This window comes from Falco punctatus, assembly GCF_963210335.1.
Source record: "Falco punctatus genome assembly, chromosome: 8".
Classification (NCBI taxonomy): Eukaryota; Metazoa; Chordata; class Aves; order Falconiformes; family Falconidae; genus Falco; species Falco punctatus.
In genome coordinates, this window is record NC_137588.1 from 44,906,687 (window position 1) to 44,931,793 (window position 25,107).

At 52.4% G+C, this 25,107-nt stretch overlaps 1 protein-coding gene across 1 annotated transcript in view; it reads left to right on the top strand.

Annotated features, from left to right (window-relative positions):
• Positions 1–2,085: 2,085 nt before the first annotated feature.
• LOC308068528 (protocadherin alpha-8-like) overlaps positions 2,086–25,107 on the top strand; it is a 109,513-nt gene continuing 86,491 nt past the window's right edge. Inside the window, exons 1-3 of the mRNA XM_080399314.1 lie at positions 2,086–7,009; positions 7,218–7,412; positions 10,997–13,513. Of these exons, the coding sequence (XP_080255440.1) occupies positions 4,559–7,009; positions 7,218–7,412; positions 10,997–13,513 (5,163 nt within the window). The 5' untranslated portion in view covers positions 2,086–4,558. The remainder of the gene's footprint in view (positions 7,010–7,217; positions 7,413–10,996; positions 13,514–25,107) is intronic.

The window sequence follows — 25,107 nt, forward strand, 5'->3', positions numbered from 1 at the left end:
TGCCCTGGATATGTCCCCTCACAAGATCTAGCCCACCTGTAGCCTTCTGGTGAGACTGTGGGGAAAGGTTGGAGAGACAGCTTTGGTGCTGTGGAAGCACTGCTCAGCAGTAGTCAGAACAGTGGTGTTTTACCACTGCCTTTCTATCTACCAACAGAAGCACAGCATTACAAGGGCTGCTGTGAGGCTCAGCCAGACCCAATAGAGTTGTCTGAGGTTCTGAAGATGTCACACCACAGTGTCCCTGGTGCTGCTGCCTGCCTGACATAGGCAAAGTGTTGGTAAGAGGTGATGAAATGCAGACTGCTGAATGTTGTCTGATGAACATTTTCACTGCTGTCTTGGGAAGGGTGCTGTGGGAGGTTAGTGCTTCAACCTGCTGTCCTTGTGTGCTGTTTGGCATCTCTAGTAGCTTCCGCACCGCTGATGCTGCCATGATGGTTCCGCGGTCATCCTCAGTCAGGATTTGTAAGGGCACGTGATGAGGTGGATGTAACCTTTGTGGTCTTGACTTCCCCTGCTTGTGCAGTTGCACATTGGGTTTGGTAGGAACGTGTGTGTGTGGTGTGCCATTGCACGCATGGCTCATTCTGATGTGTGCATGTTCAGAGAAAAGCCTGCAGAGCAGCCCAGCTCTGGTTTTGGGTGGCACAAATTCCCCCACCCGGTTGACATGGTGAGATTGCTTGCACTTCAGCATCTGGTGTGGTTCTGTCCAAGAATAAGATCTGTGTGGAGTGGGATCAGAGGTGTCAGAGCTCTGATCACAGAATCCTTAAGAACTCCATTTCTATATGAAATTGCTGAAAAAGCACAAAGCATCCAGGCAGATTCTGTCTGCTGTCCTTGTGTAATAGTGAGCATCTACACGAGTTTCCACTGCCATTGATGTTGCCGTGTTGGTTCCTCGATCCTCCTCAGGCAGGATTTTAACAGGGATGTAAGGAGGTGTGTGTGACCTTTGGGTGCTCAACTTTCCCTGCTCATCTGGTCTCAGCAGAGATGGTGTGTCCTCTTGCCAGTGTTGACTCATTCTGATACGTGCACATAGACACGAAACCCTGCACAGCAGCACAGCTCTGGTGTTGTGTCGTGGAAATTCTCCCACCCAACTGCTATTTTGGGTGTGCTTGCGTTTCAGCCTTTGGTGTGGTTCTCTCAAGGAATAAAATCCCTGCAGAGTGGGATCTGAGGTGTCCCAGCTGTAATCACAGACACTCCAAAAACGTGCAGCTCTGTGGTGTTCCCATTGGATATTTCTGAGAAGGCAAAAGGCTTTCGAGTGCAGTTCATGTGTCTTGGAAAAGTCTGCCAGGCACTGTGTGGCTTTGCATGGCTCCATAGTTTCTTTCTGCCAGTTGTGAGGGAAGGTGAGGATGTGCAAAGGCCTGAGTTGTGCTCAGAGTGGGGTTTAGAGCTGGGGCGTGTTGTTGGGTTAGAGCAGTATCTGGGTCTTGTAGTTGTGATCCTGCTAGTGGCACCAAGTAGGGCCTGGTCATGTATTAAGGGTGAGGGTGACGTTGAGTGGGGAAGAGGGTTGCCTGGGGGGATTGGAGATGCTGGGTTGAACACGGCCTGTGTCATTGTGGAAGGACTGGAGAATGTCTGCTCAGCCCTGGAGATGACATTTGCCATGGCACAGGACAGAGTATATTCCAGTAGAAATCCTTGAGAAGACTCCCAGCGCACACTGCTACTTTCCCACAACCTTCTCGGGACCTCCAGAAGTTCCACATATGGTAAGGCACTGGTGATCTTTGTGGTATTACTGATTGTTAAGTCACATGATAGACATGCCTTTAGTTCCTTTCTTTTGACATGGAATGTTACTGCTCAAAAGGAAAATTTTGCACATTGTGGTCACGGAGCCACCCTTCACCGAATGTCTCTGTGTTATCTTTCTGCTCTGAGTCTTGCTAGGCAGGAGAAGAAGTTCTCTCTCTATTCAAGATGTTGGCAGTCCTTGGGTTTCAGTACGGTGAAATGGGTTCCTTTGGTTTTCTTCTCTGCTCTTACCAAAACCTCCCACCCTTTTGTGTTTGTCTTCTCTGTCATTGGCAGTGTGTTGGTAATGGTTAGTGAGATGCAGCCTGCTGAGTTCTGCAGCTGTCAGTCAGGTTGCAGATATTTGGGTGGTTGGGCATCAGTGTAAGATGTTGCTTTTCCCACTCTCTGGAGCCGAGGTTGACATTCACAGAATGTCCTTGGCTTTCACATCTCCCTCTTGCTTCCGCTGTGATAGCAGTACATAATGGAGCACTACGCACTGTTCAGTGGTTTCAAAGCATTTGGAGAACCATAGTAGTTTCTTTCTTGACAGAAATCACTGTTAACTGTAAGGTAAAATGTCTCTCAGAGCCAGCTGGCCTGTCCTGAAAGTGTTTCTTTTCCAGAAGAAGGAACCACGAATTCTACAGGTGAGTTTCTTGTACCTAAAGAGGCTGTGTTTGAGATCTTGTACTTTTGTTCCCATTCAGCCGTGGTACCTTCATGTTGGGTCAACCAAATGTGTCTTGGATCATAATGCCTATAAGTTTGGACAGCAAAGCACCACCACCTGCTTTTGTTCCTGCTTCTGCTGCTTGCAGGAACAGCATGAGCTGATGGCAGAAGGACAGATGGGGAGGACCCCAGTGCATTTCTGGGAGTGGATGTGTTTAGCATAGAGGGGATTTCATATCCAAACCTCTGTGGTCTTCCCTTTGTGGCGTTTGTTTGGCTAAAGTGTCGCATGGCTCACATTAATGATGGAGTTCATGGGTACCAAGGTTCTTGGAGTGTTGTTCTGGCAGTGCGTGCCTGCCTGCAAGAAGAAGCAAGGGTTAACACGTGGTGAGCAGCTGGAAAAAACAGCTCTTCATCGAGGTGCAGGGAGAGTGCTTGGGAGCTGTGGTTGTGCCATGCTTTTTCAGCCTTCTTGGAGGATTGGTTGCTGGGCTGGATTTCCCGAAGGGAAGACTGCCCTGGATTTCCTGAACTCTTTGGAGCCTGTTTCATGGAGGTCTGAGGACCTGAGCCTTGGGCTTTTGTCTCTGATGGCGGTGGATTCTGCTCTGATGTGGCAGTGCTGTTCTTTGCCATGTGATGGCCTTGCTGTGTTGTTCGCTGGATCCTTGAGAGGACTGTATGAAAGGAAGAAGCAAGCATGTATGAAAGAAGAGAAAGAATGGAAAGAAGGAAGAGATGATATGGGAGATGACCAGCATCACCACCGTTATCTCTGCATGCCGAATGGAGGTGAGGAGCTCGGCATCCTGGGTGCTCCAAGGCGCTGTGCAAGGCTTGATGAAAGGTGGTGAGGAAGAGGAATGGGAGCTCATACCTGAGAGGGCATGTCCGTGCTGCATGGGGTGAGGGTGATGTAGGCATCTAGAAAATATGTTGGTGAAGGAGCAAAGGAAGAGGCAAAGAGAGGACAGGGACGAGAAGGAGTAAGAAGAGCAGGAAGGAAGGAAAAATGTAGAGAAGTGAAGGAAACCAGAACGAAGCAAGCAACAGAGAGAAAGAAGATAAAGGATGATAAGATGGATGAGTTTATTAGCATGCCCGATCGCTATGGATTCCTATACACGGAAAGGCGGGGAGGGACATACAGGGAGAGATAACGAAAGGAAGAAAGAGAGGAAGAGAAGAAGCAAGGAAGGAAGGAAGAAAGATGACAAAGACGGGAATGATGAAGAAAGCATAAAGCAGATGACCAGGACGCGCCGATGTTACCTTGCAGGAGTATCGCAGAAGGAAGGTGAAAGAGAAGGAAGGAAACAATGGGAGTAAAAAGCAAGGAAGAAAGGAAGGGCTGATGAGAAGATGTCCAGCACGGGACGACATCACCTGTAGACGCTGCACGGCTTCGGTCCCTAACAGCCTCCGCCTTGGTTAGTGTCCCTCTCTCCGGCACCGGTGCTCGGTAATTAGCGCTGATGGTCCGCAATTAGCGCGGATGGCCCCGGCACTGAGGGCCACCGCCGCGGCGGTGAGGGGACTGGCGATGTGCCAGCGTGGGGTAAAGGAGGGGGCATGGTGGAAAAAGAAGGGAAAGGGGCGTAAAGGAAAGGTCACGGAAGGCAAGAACGAAAAGGATAAGGGAGGGAAGGAGGAGGCGGAACAGTCGGAAGGAGAAAAGAGCAGAAAGAGAAGAAAGGAACGAGACAAGAGAAGGGAAGAAAAGGAATTGTGGGGAGAACGAAGGGGAACGTAGGAAATGAAACGTCAGAAAGAGGAGGAAGGGGAGGAAGGCAGGCATGCAAGCCAAAGGCAGGCAGTGAGGAGACGGACAGCAAGAGGAAGAGGCGGGAGGAGCAGCCGAGCGAGCGGGGAGCTGGCCGGCGCGGGTCCGCGGTCGCTGTCGGGGAGCGTGCGAGGCGGCGGAGCAGCACACGGTGTCGCTGCAGGCTCAGGAACGGCGGCGGAGCGGCGCGTCGGCTCCGCCCCGGTGCGGCGGAGAGCCCGGCTGTGAGCGCGGGGGGGGCGGCGCGGCGCGGGGCGGTCGGCAGAGCCGGCGCGTCCGGGCGGCGGCGGGGAGCCGTGCGGGGCCCGTGCGGGAAGGGCGGCGGGTGCGATGGGCGTGTGGTGGGCGCCCGCGGTGCGGGTGCTGGTGCTGCAGGCGGCCTGGGCGCTGGGCGGCGGGCAGGTGCGCTACTCGGTGCCGGAGGAAGCCAAGGCCGGGACGGTGGTGGGCCGCCTGGCGCAGGACCTGGGCCTGGAGGCGGGCGAGGCGGAGGCGCGGCGTCTGCGGCTGGTGGCGCAGGGCCGGCGGGCGAGCGTGGAGGTGAGCGGGGCGAGCGGGGCGCTGGTGGTGAGCTCGCGGCTGGACCGGGAGGAGCTGTGCGGGAAGAGCGCGCCGTGCGCCCTGCGCCTGGAGGTGCTGGTGGAGCGGCCGCTGCGCGTCTTCCACGTGGAGCTGGAGGTCACCGACATCAACGACAACGCCCCGCTCTTCCCCGCCGCCCGCAAAAACCTCAGCATCGCGGAATTCACCACGCTGCCGGGGTCCCGGTTCCCGCTGGAGGGCGCGTCGGATGCAGATATCGGAGCCAACGCGCAGCTCTCCTATGCGCTCAGCCCCAACGAGCACTTCGCTGTGGAATTGCAAAAAGCCGATGAGGACGGTGAGTCCCTGTTCCTGGTACTCAGGAAACCGCTGGACCGGGAGGCGGTGGCAGTGCACCGTCTGGTGCTGACGGCGAGTGACGGGGGCCGGCCGCCGCTGACGGGCACGGTGGAGCTGGTGATTTCGGTGCTGGACGCCAACGACAACGCGCCCCAGTTCAACCAGTCGGTGTATAAAGTGCAGCTGCCGGAAAACACTGAAAGCGGAACTTCATTGATCAAGCTGTATGCCGTCGATTTGGACGAGGGTACGAACAGGAACGTCTGGTATTATCTCCGGACTCTGTTCCCTCAAGATGGAAGAGAGGTTTTCGGGATCGACAGAAACAGCGGAGAGATCCATGTTAGAGGTGACTTAGACTTTGAGGATGTTGGTCTGTATCGCCTGCAAGTGGATGCGACAGATCAGGGCAACCCTCCGCTGTCGGGTCACTGCAAGGTGGTGGTGGAGGTGCTGGACATAAACGACAACGCGCCGGAGGTGTGGGTGACATCGCTGTCGGTGCCGGTGCCGGAGGACGCGGCGGTGGGGACGGTGGTGGCAGTGCTGAGCGTGTCGGACCGGGACTCGGGGGCGAACGGTCGCGTGCGGTGCGCGGTGTGGCCGGCGTCGCCGTTCGGGCTGGTGGCGACGTTCGCGGGCTCGTACTCGCTGGTGCTGCGGGAGGCGCTGGACCGCGAGCGGGTGTCGGAGTACGAGGTGGAGGTGCGGGCGGAGGACGGCGGGGCGCCGCCGCTGCGCGCCAGCCGCGGGTTGCGCGTGCCGGTGTCGGACGTGAACGACAACGCGCCGGCGTTCGCGCAGGCCGTGTACACGGTGCTGGCGCGGGAGAACAACGTGGCGGGCGCGGAGCTGGCGCGGCTGTGGGCGCGGGACCCGGACGAGGCGGGCAACGGGCGCGTGAGCTACTCGGTGGCGGAGGGCGGCGGCGGCGCGGTGTCGGGCGGGGCGTGGCGGTCGGCGTCGAGCTACGTGTCGGTGGACGCGGAGAGCGGTCGTCTGTGGGCGCTGCAGCCGCTGGACTACGAGGAGCTGCAGGTGCTGCAGTTCGAGGTGCGGGCGGTGGACGCGGGGGAGCCGCCGCTGTGCGGCAACGCGACGGTGCAGCTCTTCGTGGTGGACGAGAACGACAACGCGCCGGCGCTGCTGCCTCCTGCCGGCGGCGGGCCGGGCCCCGGGGCCGCGGGCGAGGCGGCGTCGGGGCCGGGCTCGGGGGCGCTGTGGGCGTGGGCGGCGTGGGGGGCGCCGGCGGGGCAGGTGGTGGCGAAGATCCGCGCGGTGGACGCGGACTCGGGCTACAACGCGTGGCTGCGCTACGAGCTGTGGGAGCCGCGGGGCAAGGGCCCGTTCCGCGTGGGGCTGTACAGCGGCGAGGTGAGCACGGCGCGGGCGCTGGAGGAGGCGGACGGCCCGCGGCAGCGGCTGGTCATCGTGGTGCGGGACCACGGGGAGCCGGCGCGCTCGGTCACGGCCACGCTGAGCGTGTCGCTGGTGGAGGGCGCCGAGGCGGCCCTGGCGGCCTCGGGCTCGTCGTCTTCGGGGCCGGGGCTGCGTGCGGTGGCGGGCGCGGAGGGCGACGCGTCGGCGTCGGCGGCGACGAACGTGTGGCTGGTGGTGGCCATCTGCGCGGTGTCGAGCCTGTTCCTGCTGGCCGTGGTGCTGTACGGGGCGTCGCGGTGGGCGCCGCGGGCGGCCGTGCTGTCGGGTCCCGGGCCGGCGACGCTGGTGTGCGCCAGCGAGGTGGGGAGCTGGTCGTACTCGCAGCGCCAGAGCCGGAGCCTGTGCGTGACGGACGGCGCGGGCAAGAGCGACCTGATGGTTTTCAGCCCCAACTTCCCGCCGCCGCCCGGCCCCGCGGCGAAGGAGACGCAGCCGGAGCCGCCCGCTCTGCTGGACACGGTCAGTGCCCCCCCCTTCCCCGCCCCTTCCCGCGACGCCCCTGCCCCTCTGTCGCCCTTGTCGCCCGCCCCCCTGGCCGGCGGTGGCGGTGGCCGTGCTCAGTCCCCGGTGCCTGAGCGCAATCGGTACTAGGCGGTCTTTACTCTGTAACTTCGGACTGCAGTTTCACTGCTGTTTTCTTAGTTCTGTAATTTTTACACCACTACAGGTTTTTTTACGTCTCTTTTTGCTTTTCCTGAGGATCAGAACTGCTTGGAGTCGTTCTGCAGCTCTTTTCTATAGCGTCACGTTCTCAGTGCTAGTAGCTTCACATGAACATTTACTCTTTCATATGTGTCTGTGGTGTGACAGGGTAGGTTGCTCTTTTCGTTGGCACCTCGTATCTTTTTGTAGGGAAGCCTTACTTGAATAAGGAGATGAGAACAGAAGTTGTGGTTTAAAGGATGTGTGGAACTATCCAGTCCAAACTCATCCTCACAAGTGGACATCTTGCTATTGGGTGGGTTTTCTTGCTGTGTTATCCCATCTAGTTTTTCATGTCTTTATTCCCTGTCATACTTCATAGTACTTCATAGTACATTCTTCTGCTTTGAAGCTCTCTGTTGAATTCCCTTATAGTTTTATATTTTTTAACATGATAAAATGCTCATCAAACAGAAGCTGTCCTAAATTTTTGTTTATCCTGCTGGCCACCTCTGAAACTCTTCCTGGTGTCCTGTCTTCTTCTCACTGTCTTGAGAAGGGGAGGACCTACAATAAATACTCAACGTGTTGGTGAACCTTTTGTTTCCACTAAGCTCGATGAAATGAAGTTTTTTTCTGTGGTTTCACAGTCTTACCCTTTTGATTGGCACAAGAATGGAGCTGATACATTGATGTCACTGTCTTCCCTCTGCCAAATGCATCATTTCAGAGTCAGTCATTGTCTCTGTTGAAGCTGCATTTTTTCCCTCACTTGCTCAGTTTTGCAGTGTGCTGTATGAAAAGTCTTTTGCCATTTTCCCACCTAGTTCTTCGAGGTCATCAACTCTTTCTGCAGTTAGTCCCACAGACCTGTATTTGAACTCTGCTCGGTAGGGTAATGTCTCCTGTAGCCTTTGTTACATCACTCTCCATTACTTTTTTTGTGATGTTTTAATGAGTTATTAAATGGTGTGGCTCCTGGCAAAGATCTCTGACCGACTGCAGTGTTGACCTTATGATGTTGCTGATATTATCAGGTTTAGTTTTCGTGCCATCTGTGTAGTTAATCACAACTCTAAGTGCCTCTCTCACCCTTTTTTCATTTTGTATCGACTGTCTTCAGTTTTGTGCGTTTTCCTATCTTGCACGAAGGACAGTTGTAGTGAACTCTTTGCTTTTGCCTGCATTGAAGTGCTGGTTTCCATTCTTTCCTTAATCAGAAATCTGTCCTTCTTTTTTATATTCCTTTGAAAGGGAGATCCATCAAGGTCTCACAGTTGGTACTCCATGTTCTTCTCTCTTCACCTGGTGTGGTATATATTTTTTTGTTGTTGTTTGTGAAGTTCTACAGAATTACTATGGACATGGAAAAGATAGTAGAAGCATTTCATGTCGCCTCGTTCTGAGTATGATGTAAATGTAGTTTCTAACACAAAGTACTTAATAGCAGAAGAGCATGAACCAAGGTAGGTGTGAAAATCGTGCAGCCATAGTGCTATATTAGGCAAGATGTGTTGCTAAAGGACTTCTTTTTAGTGGGCAAATATATTTGTCGAGGCACCTCACCTACAATTCCTGACTCTGCTACTTCTATGTACCTTGCAGTGGTAGCTTTGCATTTCTTTCTTTTTCTCCACACCCCTCCCCCGCCCCTTCCTGAGAGTGCTTTTTAAAATAAACTGTTACTTTGTGTCTCATGTTGTATATGCTTTATGATGCTCATGTGACCATGAACTGGGATGATACCTGAAACTCCTGAGTCCCCTGTGGATAGCGTGGCTTAGCTTGCCTTTCTCAGGAGATATATCAGTAATTGTGAGCAAGAGTCATGCAACCAAATAGTGTTGACTATTTGATTTCAGACTTTTTTTGGATCTTGCGATCACTGTGGTTCACTATCTTATAGTCACTTAAGATGAGGTTTACCTCGAGAGAATGCTGTGAGGCTTCAGGTGCAATTTCTGTTTCCATCTTCATAGAAGTTGAAAGAGAAATGCTGGCAATACAGGAGGGATCTGAGAGGCTGGACAAAAACTATTTGTTTTTCCAGCCCTGCTTCCCTGACATGGTGAATAGTGATCCTTGAGCTCGGCCCTGACAACGGAGACCTGGAAATAAATCAAGACAACTGTTAAAATAGCATCATGTGTGATTAAAGATGACCTGTCAACAGACCTACCTAGATTTTTTTAGTATTTGGTATCTTAATTTTGTTTTGACATCCTGTTGCATCATTGATGCTTCTGTGGTAGAACCAGCAACTCACTACTGTGTGAAATCATCTGGTTTGTGTTGCTGCCTGGCCTGCATGACAGGGTAACAGCAAGTGCCTGTAGTTGTGTAGAGAAGGGTCCCTGATCTGTTTATGTCAGTGGATGGAGGTGGAGCCTGGGAACATGTAAGACTGTACCTTGCCAGAGCAGTGGTGCAACACTTTTGTTTTGGCTTCAGTTATATCATGGGTGGATGACTGTACTGTATCCTGCAGTGACTCATCTCCATCAGTAGTGGGAACTTTGTTTTGCTGTCCTGTGAGTGCCTACCTGCCCGAAAAGGTAAGAAAGAACATGTCATTCATTGTGCAGGTATGAGTGAGGAATAAAACATACTAGAAATACTTTACCAAGACACAAAAAGACTGCTAGAGTGCGCAGGTTCCCTGAGCTATTTCACCCTTCAGAGAGGATTTGTGCCATGTGAATTATGTTTAGACTGACACGTAGAGTTAGGGAGTCACTGATGAATTGAAAATCTTTGGAATTTATATGCATCGATGGTTTCTCAGGTTGGACCTGTACTTCAAAAGGCAAAACCATTCTGGCCTCATTCTATTATTAACTTTATCAAACCCGAGGAGAATGTGTGTGATTGCTCAGCAACATCACTGTGACAAAGCCATGAAAAAGTAGGAAATTTAGCAAACTGCTGCACTAGGCACAAGAAATTCCGTGTGAATCTATGTCTTCTGGAGACCCGAGTACTTTCCATGGATGGAAGATCAAATGATCTCTAGCGAATCTCAAGACCATCTCCAGTGAAAGCATCTGAACTCTCTTTGCAAAGAAAGAAATAAATTAAGAAACTGAGTTATTGCCTTCTCATCAACGTGTAAGGAAGACGAAGTCAGAAGATCGGAAGTGGGGCAGGCTTTTTTTGGTGAAGACCTTGCCCAGGTGTGGGTTAATGTAGGTATTTGGAAATGTTTTGGGAAATACATATTTACTAAAGTGCCTTTATGAGAGAGAAGGAAGAAGAGAAAAGTGAAGCGAAAGGAGAGAGAAGAGAGAGAAAAGCAAAGCAGAAGGGAGAGGAAAGAAAAGAAGGAGAGAGAGATAAGAGAGATATAAAAGCGAAATGAGAAGGGAAAGGAGAGAAGAAATAAAAGGAAGAGGACACAGAAGACAGAGATAAGCAAAGCGAGATGGGAGAAAAGGGTGAAAAACGAAGCGAGGCACAGACAGGAGAGAAAAGAGAGAAGAGAGAGGGAAAAAAACGGCGAGAGAAGAGAAGGGCCTACCACCGTTTCCGACGAAGGGGACTATTTTGAAGGGGAATGGCGGAGCCTGTCGGTCGAGCGGGCGAAGCCACGCTCCGGCCTTCCAGCCGCGGAGCGCCGCTGCGGGCCGCGCTCGGACACCAGATGTCGCTGTTGGCCGCGAGTCGGCGGGAGGGCGGCAGCTCCGCCCCGAGCTGCTGTGACAGCTGCCGTTAGCGGGAGGCACGGTGCGGCAGGCTGCCCGGCACGGTGCGGCGGAGAGCGGCTGCAGCGCCCCGCGCCTGCTGGGGAGGCCTTAAGGCGTGCAGCCGGGCGGCGGCGGGGAGCCGTGCGGGGCCCGTGCGGGAAGGGCGGCGGGTGCGATGGGCGTGTGGTGGGCGCCCGCGGTGCGGGTGCTGGTGCTGCAGGCGGCCTGGGCGCTGGGCGGCGGGCAGGTGCGCTACTCGGTGCCGGAGGAAGCCAAGGCCGGGACGGTGGTGGGCCGCCTGGCGCAGGACCTGGGCCTGGAGGCGGGCGAGGCGGAGGCGCGGCGTCTGCGGCTGGTGGCGCAGGGCCGGCGGGCGAGCGTGGAGGTGAGCGGGGCGAGCGGGGCGCTGGTGGTGAGCTCGCGGCTGGACCGGGAGGAGCTGTGCGGGAAGAGCGCGCCGTGCGCCCTGCGCCTGGAGGTGCTGGTGGAGCGGCCGCTGCGCGTCTTCCACGTGGAGCTGGAGGTCACCGACATCAACGACAACGCCCCGCTCTTCCCTGTCAACGAAGAAGCCCTTAACATCGCGGAATCTTCGGTGCCGGGGTCCCGGTTCCCGCTGGAGGGCGCGTCGGATGCAGATACCGGAGCCAACGCGCAGCTCTCCTATGCGCTCAGCCCCAACGAGCACTTCTCTCTTGAACATCAGGGGAATAAGGACCAGAGCGCGTCTCTGGCTCTTGTTTTAACGAAACCGCTGGACCGCGAGTCGGTGGCTGTACACCGTCTGGTGCTGACGGCGAGTGACGGGGGCCGGCCGCCGCTGACGGGCACGGTGGAGCTGGTGATCTCGGTGCTGGACGTGAATGACAACGCGCCCCAGTTCAACCATTCGGTATATAAAGTGGAAGTCTTAGAGGGTTCAGAACCTGGTTCTGTGTTACTCACGCTCAGTGCCACGGATTTGGACGAAGGGTTCAATAGTAATATTATGTATTTATTTGGTAGGCACGTCACGACAAAAGTTAAAGAAATGCTCGCTATCGACGAAAACAGAGGAGAAATCAGACTTCGAGGAAAATTAGACTACGAAGAAATGGATCGTTACGAGATAACGGTAGAAGCGAGAGACAAAGGCTCCCCCCCGCTGTCGGGTCACTGCAAGGTGGTGGTGGAGGTTCTGGACGTGAACGACAACGCGCCGGAGGTGTGGGTGACGTCGCTGTCGGTGCCGGTGCCGGAGGACGCGGCGGTGGGGACGGTGGTGGCGCTGCTGAGCGTGTCGGACCGGGACTCGGGGGCGAACGGTCGCGTGCGGTGCGCGGTGTGGCCGGCGTCGCCGTTCGGGCTGGTGGCGACGTTCGCGGGCTCGTACTCGCTGGTGCTGCGGGAGGCGCTGGACCGCGAGCGGGTGTCGGAGTACGAGGTGGAGGTGCGGGCGGAGGACGGCGGGGCGCCGCCGCTGCGCGCCAGCCGCGGGTTGCGCGTGCCGGTGTCGGACGTGAACGACAACGCGCCGGCGTTCGCGCAGGCCGTGTACACGGTGCTGGCGCGGGAGAACAACGCGGCGGGCGCGGAGCTGGCGCGGCTGTGGGCGCGGGACCCGGACGAGGCGGGCAACGGGCGCGTGAGCTACTCGGTGGCGGAGGGCGGCGGCGGCGCGGTGTCGGGCGGGGCGTGGCGGTCGGCGTCGAGCTACGTGTCGGTGGACGCGGAGAGCGGTCGTCTGTGGGCGCTGCAGCCGCTGGACTACGAGGAGCTGCAGGTGCTGCAGTTCGAGGTGCGGGCGGTGGACGCGGGGGAGCCGCCGCTGTGCGGCAACGCGACGGTGCAGCTCTTCGTGGTGGACGAGAACGACAACGCGCCGGCGCTGCTGCCTCCTGCCGGCGGCGGGCCGGGCCCCGGGGCCGCGGGCGAGGCGGCGTCGGGGCCGGGCTCGGGGGCGCTGTGGGCGTGGGCGGCGTGGGGGGCGCCGGCGGGGCAGGTGGTGGCGAAGATCCGCGCGGTGGACGCGGACTCGGGCTACAACGCGTGGCTGCGCTACGAGCTGTGGGAGCCGCGGGGCAAGGGCCCGTTCCGCGTGGGGCTGTACAGCGGCGAGGTGAGCACGGCGCGGGCGCTGGAGGAGGCGGACGGCCCGCGGCAGCGGCTGGTCATCGTGGTGCGGGACCACGGGGAGCCGGCGCGCTCGGTCACGGCCACGCTGAGCGTGTCGCTGGTGGAGGGCGCCGAGGCGGCCCTGGCGGCCTCGGGCTCGTCGTCTTCGGGGCCGGGGCTGCGTGCGGTGGCGGGCGCGGAGGGCGACGCGTCGGCGTCGGCGGCGACGAACGTGTGGCTGGTGGTGGCCATCTGCGCGGTGTCGAGCCTGTTCCTGCTGGCCGTGGTGCTGTACGGGGCGTCGCGGTGGGCGCCGCGGGCGGCCGTGCTGTCGGGTCCCGGGCCGGCGACGCTGGTGTGCGCCAGCGAGGTGGGGAGCTGGTCGTACTCGCAGCGCCAGAGCCGGAGCCTGTGCGTGACGGACGGCGCGGGCAAGAGCGACCTGATGGTTTTCAGCCCCAACTTCCCGCCGCCGCCCGGCCCCGCATCAGAAAGCGGTTGTGCCGGGAAGGAGCCGTCTGTCTCCCTATTTGCTTCTGGCATGGTAAGTGCATTCGGAAGTGTTTCCCCCCTCTCTCTTTGGTAGTTGTGTTTTCCTGATTCTTGTCACGGATCATCCGTTTATTAATGCGCCTTTTTTAAATAATGTGGTTATGATTGTACAAGGAAGCCTTAGTCTTTTACCTCTGGTGGATCTAGCCATGTTAGACTCGTGTGTGCGCCCTAGGAATTTAATTGTTTGAATACCTGGATGTCTCACAAAATTTTCATATCTCCTTTTCTTTGTTCTTGCTTAGGACGTTATGGTTAAACTTATTCTTAGCGTTGTAAGATACTACCCTTGCACACACTTAGCCTCAAGTGGCATTAGTAGGTGTTGACGCATCTTTTATTTCCCTTTTTTTAGTGTCACAAAACTCGTGAAAACAGCCGGCGTGTATCCAGGAGATTTGTAGCTCCCTCAGGATGACTGTAATTAGGGTACTACTTATCTCTGAAACGAGGTGTGGTTAAGTTTGTTTTGATGACTACCGTGTTCATGTACGCAAAATCTTGCTCGGGTTTTATTGATTGAGTAGCTCGCCTATTGGTGGGTGTCGCCAGTTATCAGAAACTGAAAGACGTGATGTGACAGTGTGGGGTGTGGTGAGGAGAAACGTTAGCGGAGGTCAGGAGTACTGTTCTGCCTCTGGAAGTCCGGTGAAAGTGTGGGGGAAAGTGGAGTGAGATACAGGATGCTTCATGGAAAAGTTTATAACTGTTTGAGGGAGGATCCCTCCTCGATGTCATTGTGCTTCTCTATGACCCGGTCCCTCTCTCTTCGTAGTGTTGTCGCGTCCGGTCTACCCCATCCACCCCAGAAACGTGTTGTGGAAAGTCGGTGAGAGTCGAGAGAGGGAGGAAGAGGGTTTAAGGGAAAAATAGAAGGCAGAGCTTCTATATGCAGTATTGAATAGTCTAAATATGGTACGTTTAAAACTTTTGGTTCTCCCAACAATAGAGTAGAAGGAGCAGGGAAACAGAAGTTCAGCTGGAACGAGGATTTCGATACTGGTTTCCACACTGATTTCCCTGTGTGGGGTGTGGTTCCTTACTTGCCCCGCTGTTTGAACAGCGTTATCGAAGGAACTGATCCTGTCCCTGCACTGATGGCTTTGAGTCGACTTTCTTTTCACCGAGATCAGCTCCAGAGCACTCTTTGAGATGAGCTGTTAGGGTCACGTTTAGAGTTCCTTGTTTGATGTTAGAAACTGGATACAACTTGTACAGGGAAAAGCGAAGATCTCTTATATCTGGTTTAATTTTCATTATAGCCTAAAACCGAAAACTGTAGGGATGCAGGAGTAGTAAGAACAAGCAGTACTTCTGTATTTTTTCTTTCTCATGCTTTCAGGTGTACTGAAAACCAGTAAAGAAAGTTGAAAACTCCGTGTGTGTTTTGAAACAATCCTAGTTGTGGTTTATCTCCCGCTGATCCACAGAACTAGGTGAGGCAGGGCTTGCAGCCAGGCGCGCTGCGGGGCGGCTCCGGGAGCGGCTCCGGGAGCGGCGGAGCAGCGCCCGCAGCGCCGCGGTGGCCGGGAGCTGTTTTGCAGCCTCAGAACCGGGGATTTTACAGGCAGGGAAATGCCCGACGTGGCAGCAGGAGCTGCGGGAGACGCCGTATTCAGCTCGGAGCTGCTCTGCCGCACGAGCGGGACTGGTTCTCTGTACCTGCTGGTGTCCTGCCTCCGCATCTTGTCATGACCGATGATCTCTGACCGGGGCTAAATAGACCAATCAATGCCCCCGCGTTCAAACGATGAGTTCGTGCCTGCGATATACTGAATAGCACGTTGTGAATCCGTATGTCTGTGGCTTGATGTGGGCAATGACGATTTTCTCGGGATTCGCTGAAATCTAGAAATCCTCTGTGGACGATATCGTTTTTCCGGGCTCCTTTTAGTCACCTCCGCTCTCGCTGTCCCCACATAGCAACTGCGAGCTCTCGTGGCTTATTGAAGGGCATCTTGACAGCACTGCCTGCTCTGTCAGCAGGCACAGCCTGCCTCTGCGGGGAGCGGCGGGGAGAGTGCGGGAACAGCGGATCAGCCTGGCCCCGCGGGCGACAGCAGAGCTGCTCTGCCCGCTCCTCTCGCTGGAGGAGACGCGGGGCTGAGGGTGAGCCCGCGGAGGGGGGTGTCCCGGGGGGGCTCCACATGGGATAGCGCGGGCTGGCTGCCACGCCGGGTCCCCAGCGGGAAGAGCCCGGTGTTTCGGGTCACTGGGGGTGCCACCGTCCTTGCGCTCATCCCTGCCCGGAGGAGTCCACGTGCGAAAGGCGATCGCAAGGTCCCTGCACCTCCGTCGGCTGCTCCGTGCTGGCGATTTGGGCTCGTTCCGAGGAGGAGCTCTGGTCTTCCTCATTCCACTGTCGGGCTCCCTTCAGTGTACGAGCTTTCCACGGGCTCCCTGCAGCCGGAGATGAGGGCTGAGGCTGCCCATCGCTCCGGGGACAGCTGCCGCCGTGGAGAGCTCATCGGCTCCCATCGGAGGAGAAACCGCAGGGCTGTCGCTCAGTCTGCTCCTCCGCACGGATTCAGTCCCTTCTGCCGTCCCCCGCTGAAGCGCCGTGTCCTAACCGAGCACCAGTGGGCGTCCCCTCGTGGTTGGTGGGCGCCCGTGGGGCTTTCCCAGTCTTCGTACGGGGCGGGACGTGTCCGCCGACCTCCGCGGCAGGCACCGCTCCGCGTCTGCGCTGGCCTCGCCCGCGGGAGCGGCGCCTCAGAGTCATCGCTGGCGTAGATGATGCTGTTCAAACACGAGCGGTCCTTCGTGTGGTGCAGCTGTGTGCTTCACAGCTCCGAAATAACCCCGTTTACTATTCACCTTTATTTTTTTGCCTTTGCTGGCTTAACAGTTTCTTCTGGCCACTACCAATGCTGCGACCACGACTGCATGGCTGGACTAATGCCGTCTTATTGCCAGATGATTGACTGAAAATATAAGACGGGGTGGCAGAAAGAGTACCTAAGGGATGCTCGGGGTTCTGAGGAGGTATAAATGCAGCACCGCAACGGCCTGTAGGGCAGAGGGATGTGGAGGAAGCTCTTTGTGAGCACATTGTGGAGAGAGGCATGCTGGAGAGGGGTTGTGTAACGGTGAGTGAGACCACGGAGGTCCTGGACCGTGCTCTCTGGATTGCGAAAAGATGAATTCCTCAGCAACTCGGATCCAAACGGCTTTAAGAATGGGTGAAGCCAAGGGAAGGAACAGTCTGGTAAAGTGAAAGCAAATATGAGATCAAAGAGGTGGGGTTTTAAACAGCGGTTACCTTGTCCGCTGTGATACCAAGGGACGTGTCTGCATTAAAGGCATTTAATATGACTGATGTGCAAATAACATAATTAGAGTAGGTGACTTCAGGTGGAGAGGAGACCTTTGAGATTGGAGACCCTGAAAAGAGGAGCTGGGTGGAACACCAACCAAGCAAGAATGAAAGTGGAGAAACTGCATTGCAAGGTACCCTTGAGACTCCCAGGGGAGATGGATGTGGGAGGCAGAGCATGAACAGGTAGAGAGGAACAGGCCTGGGACTCTGCTGAGCAGAGCAGTGGCTTCACACAAAGGACAAGACTGGATTCTTCCCCCACGGCACAATGGTGTTACTGCCTTCACAGCAGGAGTGGCTGTGGTGTGACTGGCCCTGGATATTTAATATTACTAAGCACTGGATTTTGACTGTGCCCAGAGCTGTCTACCTGAGCAGTGTGTGGATCAGGCACTCATGCAGTGCAGTAGGAGATGGGTGTTGAGATGATGCCAGCAACACATGTTCTTGTGGGTGAAGCTGACTGCAGAGTGTGGAAAAGGACAATAGGACAAGGAATGCTAAAATACTGAAGCAGTGTTGTGGAAGGTTTAAAAATGTTGATAAAAAGGAAGAGAATTGAAGGTAAGTCCCTTTAGAGCCATGTAAACAAACAGTAGGCAATACTACAGAATTAAAGAGATGTAGCAGAAAGCTGAAGAAGTTATTTTGATAGTAAATGGGTAGTAAATGAGAGAATTAAAGACAACATCAGTGTAGGCTGCCAGATATTTCTGAAAATTGTTCACTAACAATTTTCTAACAATTTTCTGCTAGCAGTGCTGGTATTTCAGGCACCTGTATGCATATCCCTAGATTGTTATTCTAATACTAAGATTTAAAGAAAATCTGCCTTTGAGTTGGTTTACCTGTTCAGAAGGAGGATCTTAGGCCCAAAATTCTCGAGTTTCTTCAATGCAAACCCAGTCCTAGATGGGTGAGTAGAATCTGTGTGTGCACCTGGGACACAACACCTAGCTGGCTGAACTTTCCCAGACAGATGGATTTATGTTTGCTGTAGGCCAACATTCGGGGAAATTTATCAGTCTTTGCTGTGACTTTAATAGGTGTCACTGCATTGTTCAGTGTGTTTAAAATGACTGTGCATCACTACAGAACAGTAAAACTAGGAACTTAATCATGTATTGTAGATGACATCATATTTTGGCAGGAGTCCAGGGCAAATTTGGAGTAGGGGGAGTCTGGATGACAATTTTATGCTGACTCAGGGGGAACTGGGGATTTCTGCAGTTAACAAGAAAGAAAAACAGCATACTATAAATACTTATATTGCATACTGTGTGCAACGGTACAAATTTACGTAGTGTGTGAATTAAGGTAGGTGCACACCCCCTCTACAGTTCCTGCATTCAGCCCCCTGCCCCCCGCCCCCCCCCCCCCCCCCCCCCCCCATGGATGTGGCAACGTCAATGCAGTAGAAATGAAATGCAACATTCAGGTACTGCCAGGGACACTTGGAGTTTAAAAAAATCATAATATCCATTGATATTGGTGCTAGGGCTGACCAAGGCTTGCTCTGGTGTGGGCAGGATACAAACCTCACTGGGAGGTTTTGCTGAGTTGTGAGGATAAAGACTGATGTATCGATTTTACAGGTAGGGAAATGCAAAACTTTTGGATGTGCTCCTGATTTTCTCCAATTTTAAAAGCCCTGATACTATGTATAATTGAAATGTTCTTTTTCACTTGCCTGGAAACTCTCAGCAGCATAAAGAAACACAATGAGCACAAGAAGGGTTAAGATCTGTCCTTGTCACACATTTGTAGCCTATTGCTTTTGACTGATCAGGATCTCATGATAATAAACTCTCACAGAAGTAAACTGGAAACAGAGGAGACTGGAGGGGTTGTCAGGGCTTGAGGCCCATCTGTGTAAATTGCTGCCGAAGGTCATTTCAGGAAGGTTTTCCAGCAGGACATTTTGAAATGCTTTCTGCTTTCTCCCACTTTCTCCCCCCCACCGGAGCCATCCCCATCCTGCTTTGGTGGGCTGGATGGGAGCTCGTCTGTGGCTGCGGGTGAACCGATTGGGAGCTGTCAGAGGAGAGATCCTGCTCTCCAATAATTCGTGTTAATTTACCTTGTCCAGAAGGGGAAGCAGGAAAGAGACTGTTTCTTTTCCTTCCCCGCCCCCCCCCCCCAACTTCTCTCTTCCTTTTTTTTTTTTTTTTTTCTTTCTTTAAAGTTTAACAGGGGCAGAGTCGACTGCCTCCTTTAATTGTGCTCTTAAAACCCCGCTGGGGAAACGTTATGCCCAGCCGGAGCATGCCTGGACTGTGCTGACCCATGTTTAGCCGATGCCTGTCACTTCTCATACGTGTTTCTCTTCCGCCGCGGTACACTGACAGCGTGCGGCAGCGCATCCTCTCCTGCAAGGAGTGGAGGGAGGGAGGGGGCTCAGCTCTGCATCTCCCCTTCGCGGGAGCGCATCCATGCTGCCAACTCGGCCACCCGGGGTCCCCCCGCATCTCCGTCGGAGCGTTAAAAAAAAAAAAAAAGAAAAAAAAAAAAAAGCCGTCGGGAGCAGCCGCTGGCCGGCGGGGCGGCAGCGGCGGGGGGAGCGCAGCCCCTCCCCGGCGGCGTAGGTGGCGGCCTCTGGGTGGCGCCGGGCAGCGCCAGGGCCAGCGCCGTGCAGGGCCAGCACCGGGCAGCGCCAGAGCCAGCGCCGGGCAGCGCCAGCGCCGGGCAGAGACCTGCCGCCTCTCCCCGCACTGCGCCGGCGGAACCGCCGGGCCGCCTCCCGCGCCGGCAGCGAACTTGTCACCTTGCCGCCGGCGCGCCCCGGTGCTGCCCGTTCGCGTCGCGCTGGGAACTTCGGGTGTTTGCTGAAATTCTGGATTATGTTCCTGCTGAGCCGGTCTGCAGGGAGTTGAGCCGGGGAGGAAGAATGCGGGTCTATTTAATGGTCTTCTGCCTTATCTGCTGCACCGCGAATGGGAAAGTAGTGTATTCCATCGCCGAAGAAACAGAGCGTGGAGCGTCTGTTGGGAACATAGAGAAGGATTTAGGAATAAACGCAGCTACACTTTCAGCTCGGAAATTTCGCATGATCACCGGTTCAAGTAAGCAATATTTTAATATAAATGCAAGCACGGGGGCTTTGTCTGTTAGTGAGCGCATAGACAGAGAGCAGCTTTGTGAATTAAAGTCTGTCTGTCTTCTGAATTATGAACTCGTGTTAGAAAACCCTCTAGAGCTTTATAGGATGGAATTTAAAGTCTTGGACATAAATGACAACTCCCCCAGCTTTCCCTTAAGTGAATATCATATAAATGTGCCTGAGTTCCTGTCACCGGGGGCACGGTTTACACTCCCCAGCGCCCAAGATCTTGACGAAGGGACGAACAGTGTCCAGAACTATACTCTGAGCCCTGATGAATATTTCCATTTGGAAATGCAGACACGTGGGGACGGGAGTAAATATCCTGAATTGGTGTTGAAGAAAGCCTTAGACAGGGAGCAGCAAGCTACTCACAGACTTGTCCTTACAGCCAAGGATGGTGGGGATCCTCTAAAGTCCAGTGATGTCCCAGTCATTGTGACTGTGCTGGATACCAATGACAATGCACCAAAATTTGAGCACTCTGTCTACAGGGCGAGTATTTTGGAAAACTCCCCCAGTGGCACTTTGGTAGTGCAAGTGCATGCCACGGACTTGGATGAAGGTCCAAATGGAGAGATCAGGTATTCATTTAGCAATGCTACTTCTGCTGATCTCCAGCAAATGTTCTTAATTCACCCGCACACTGGGGAGGTGACAGTCAATGGTGTTTTAGCTGTTCAGAGATCATTCCTTGAGATGCTTATTGAGGCAAGGGATAACGGGGCATTTGGCTTGTCCAGCACAGCTAAGTTGCTGGTGGAAATCACTGATGTGAACAATCATGGCCCAGAGATAACAATTACATCCCTTTCCAGTCCTGTTCCTGAGGATGCTGTGCCTGGCACAGTGATAGCTCTGCTGAGTATTTTGGATAAGGACCCTGGGGAGAATGGGAAAGTAACCTGCCAGATCCCTGATAACCTTCCCTTCCAGTTAAAGCCTTCCTTTGAAAATTACTACAGCCTGATCACCAGTGGGCTTCTGGACCGAGAGCTGATCAGTGGGTACAACATCACCATTACAGCCACAGACTTGGGCTCTCCACCCATCACCACTCAGAAGACCCTTTGGGTACAGATTTCTGACGTGAATGATAACCCCCCTGTCTTCAGCGCTGACACATTTGATGTGTTCATGGAGGAGAACAATCCACTTGGTGCTTTCCTCTACCAGGTCTCAGCATCTGACCGTGATATGGGGGAGAATGGCCGCGTCTCCTACATGCTCAGGAATGCCACAGTTGCAGGCAGTGCCCTGGCCAGCTTTTTGTCTGTGAGCTTGGCCAATGGGAGCATCTATGCAAAACATGCCTTTGACTTTGAGCAGCTTAGGAGCTTCTGCTTTCAAGTGGAAGCCAAAGACAATGGGTCACCAGCTCTGAGTGCTGCCATAACTGTAAATGTTTACATCTTGGACCAGAATGACAATGCCCCAGCTATCCTGTACCCCACCAGCCAGAATGGCTCAGTAGCTGTGGAAGTTGTGCCCCGCCTGGCTGATGAGGACTACCTGGTGACCAAAGTGGTGGCAGATGATGAGGACAATGCGCAGAATGCCTGGCTTTCCTATCACCTTGCCCACTCCTCTGACTCCACTCTGTTCCACTTGGCACCGCACTCTGGTGAGCTACGCACCATGCGCTCCATGCGCTCCACTGACTTCCTCAAACACAAGGTGGTTGTGGTGGTGCGGGACCATGGGGATCCACCACTTTCCTCTACTGTGACAGTGGGCATCCTGCTGGCTGACACCCTGCCCCAGGCACTGCCAGACTTTGATGACAGCGGGGAGCCACCACCACTGCTCAACACTACAAACATCTACTTGATTGTTTCCCTTGCCTGTGTCTCTTGCATCTTTGCAGCGTTCCTCCTCTTTCTTGCCATTGTGCGGCTGTGCCATTGCCGGACTTGCTGCTGCAGCAGTTGCTGCCGCCCAGCTGATGAGTATGAAAAGTATTGCTATAGCGTGCACATGCTTCCTAGCTCCCACCTCCCACCGGACATGCTGGAGGTCACTGGCATGGGTAAACTGACTCATACCTACTTGTACAGGGCATCTGTAGGTCTTGGGCCTAGTAACAGCAGCATCCCAAATGGTGATGCTGGGAATGTTCCCAGTGGCTCAAGGTTACAAGTGCCAGGACCCTGCATCCAAGTGCAGCGGGTTCAAAGTGATCGGTTGAGTGCTGTCCTTGTGGTAAGTACATCTTCCTTTCACTTTTTTCCTCCCAGGCACATAGCCTTCTGTCTACACTGGGTTGCTGTCAGTGCAGAAGAGGGTACTTGCAGGAGAGCAGGCATCATTTCATGGCACCTGAAGGAAATTGCAGTTTCTTTTATATCTTTTTGAGTGAAATATAGTCATGGGATGACAAAATACTTTTTTCTTCATGAATATTTATGACCTTCAGACATAACTGAAGGTAAAGAAGATGTAAGTGAAAACTATCTTGCAAGCCATGCCATTGTCTTCAGATGGTGAAGTAGGGGCATGATAAGAGTCCATTTAAGTGTCTAATCCATGGGTGATTCTAATGTACACTGAATGGAGACTGTGATTTATTTTTTAAAATATCTTTTTATCCCCACCACCGCCTCATTACTGAGATCATTTCACTGAGTGGTGAGTAGTTTGCTGAGCTGAGATACAGGTTTACAGTGCCCAGGGTAAGCCTGTAGTGGAACAGCAGGAATTCAATATCCAGCACCTCTTTCAGAAATGTGATTTGTAGTGCTCATCTCTCTTTCCAAGCAATCCACAGGTCTTGTGAATATAAAATATTTATCTTCTGAGCCTCCAGCCAAGCTGGTTTCTTATCAGTAGTGAGATGGGTGACTTTGCAGGAGATAATACCTTTTTTTGATCACAGCGTAGGGCTACAAGTGGGATACGTCTGCAGGTCTGATTTACCGGGTGTTGCTGTGTCGCTTGTCCAAGATTCAGTTTTCTTATATGCAGAATAACACTGGTTGTATTTTAATATGTGCTGTGAGTCATCTTTATATTTTTATGAAGTTTTGAGATGTTTTGCCTGCAAACTGTCAAATTTCCTTAGTGTACATAACAGTAACTAACGACTGTTGGCTCTGTCCAGGCCAGTAGTCTGTAGTAAGAGCTACTTCGAATGCTTCTAAGGAAAATATGAGAGCCCATCTTAGACAGACATGGTGTAATCTGCTTCCTGCAGTTGTTTTTATCCTAATTTAAAATTGTTAGAGGTTGTCCTAAGTCTGTAACCATTATATTTATTTTCAATTTTGAAATCATTATTGTATTTTTAAATACATGTAAATGGCCAGCCTCTTTTTGAACCTTGATGTAAGGGTAGCTTCAGCAACTTCTTTGGATAATAAAATACATATTCAGCTATATAGCACTTCCTTTTATAACTGGAATTTCCAAGTAGTGATTTTTAGTAAGTTTTCCCTTGTTCTAGAAAAGATCCCTAATTTGCTCTTGACTATGCATTTAGTTTATCATGCCTTCTCTTATTTACCTGTTGGCAATGTGAAATGGGTTTGTGGGTTGTTCCCAGCCCCCCCCACCCCCCCCACCCCCCTTTCCTAAACACAAAGCTTCCATAACAACAGTGATTTAAAAAAAACCCTGGCACAACTAATTTCTGTGTTCCTATTAAGCAATATCTTGAAACTCAGATTACCAACATATTAATGGACTGAATAATAATGAAAATGCACAAGTATCCCTAATCTCTATAGTGAGAGCAACTAAAATGTATCTTGTTACATCTCACTGTATATCAGTCATTCAGGTGATTTTTTAAACTTGAAATATGAGACACCTTCTTAGGAGCTTTTGATAGCGGGCAAAATAAATCCCAGATGTCATCTTTGGCAATTTTATTTCTTTAGCTCCCAATATGCAGAGATGGGTAACCATAGATGTGACCTATGTGGAAAGTCCAAAGGCTATGCATTAATTAGGCTGAGTAGGGGAGCAGAGGCAGAGACTGTGAAAACTTGTCTACCCTTATAAAATGATGCCAGTTGTTATTAATCTGGTGCTGATGATTCCAGTGGCTAGTGTACTGGAGAATCAACTACATATGTATCACACATACATGCGTATATATACAATTTACATATTTCTTGCAAAATTTGTAAGTTATTAAAGTGACATTCTTATTCAAATAATCAGGAGTGGGCAGAAGCTGCAGATTCTGTACTTTCATGTATACATGCTTTAGATTCACCAAGATTTAAAATAAAAGTATAATTATGTTAAAGAGATGCTTGGAAGATAGTTTCTAGTCATCTGAGCTGGGAAAGAGATTTGTCACTCATTCTTGAAAACTACTGCTTAAATCCAAATCCCTACGAACTTAGTGATTGTTACGCAGAAAGATCACAGTCACTATTAGTGAAGAATATTTTCATTCATTTTATATTAAAATGAGCGCGTTATATTTTTTCAGTGTTTGCCAATAGAATTTTCAGTGAAACATAAAATTTAAGTTTGGGTGTTGACTAAATTTTGTCTTTAAGTGCTTTTTGACTGACACATTTGGAGTTAAAAATATAAACATGAGTTACCCTTTGAACTTTAGAGGAGGGATCATTGTATTGCTCCCTAAGAATATAAATGTAATGAAAAGAAAGCATCAAATATTTAAAAGGCACTGTGAGCAACTTCATAGTTGTAATTCAAGGGACTGGATATTACTCCAAAATTACAATTTTAGCAGAACTTAAATATCCCTGATTTTTATTTACCTTTTTTAATTGAGGGGGAGATTGCAGGTTTTGGTACGTGAAAGATAGAAAAAGTCTACATGTATCAGAAGTTAATTGATATTCCAGAAATCAAATGTATTTTCAAAAAGTACATTCATTTCTTTATTCTTGATTGTTTTTTGCTACTGAATTAAATGATAGGCTTGAATGATTTTTACATATGCAGATTAATGAGACCCTTTTGTGCTTTTACATTTTCTATTTAGGTTAGAGCTAAAAATAGAACTATGTATGGCCATAATAGGGATACAGTAAACTGTAATTGTATCTCTTTCAGTATTTTGCTGTGTCTTTCTGCAATGTAGCATAAGTGACAAGCATGTTACACAGCTATGCTACTGTGCTGATTAGAGACAAAGGTACTACTGGGGTTATTAAAGTAAGCAGCAGTACACTGAGTATTTCTG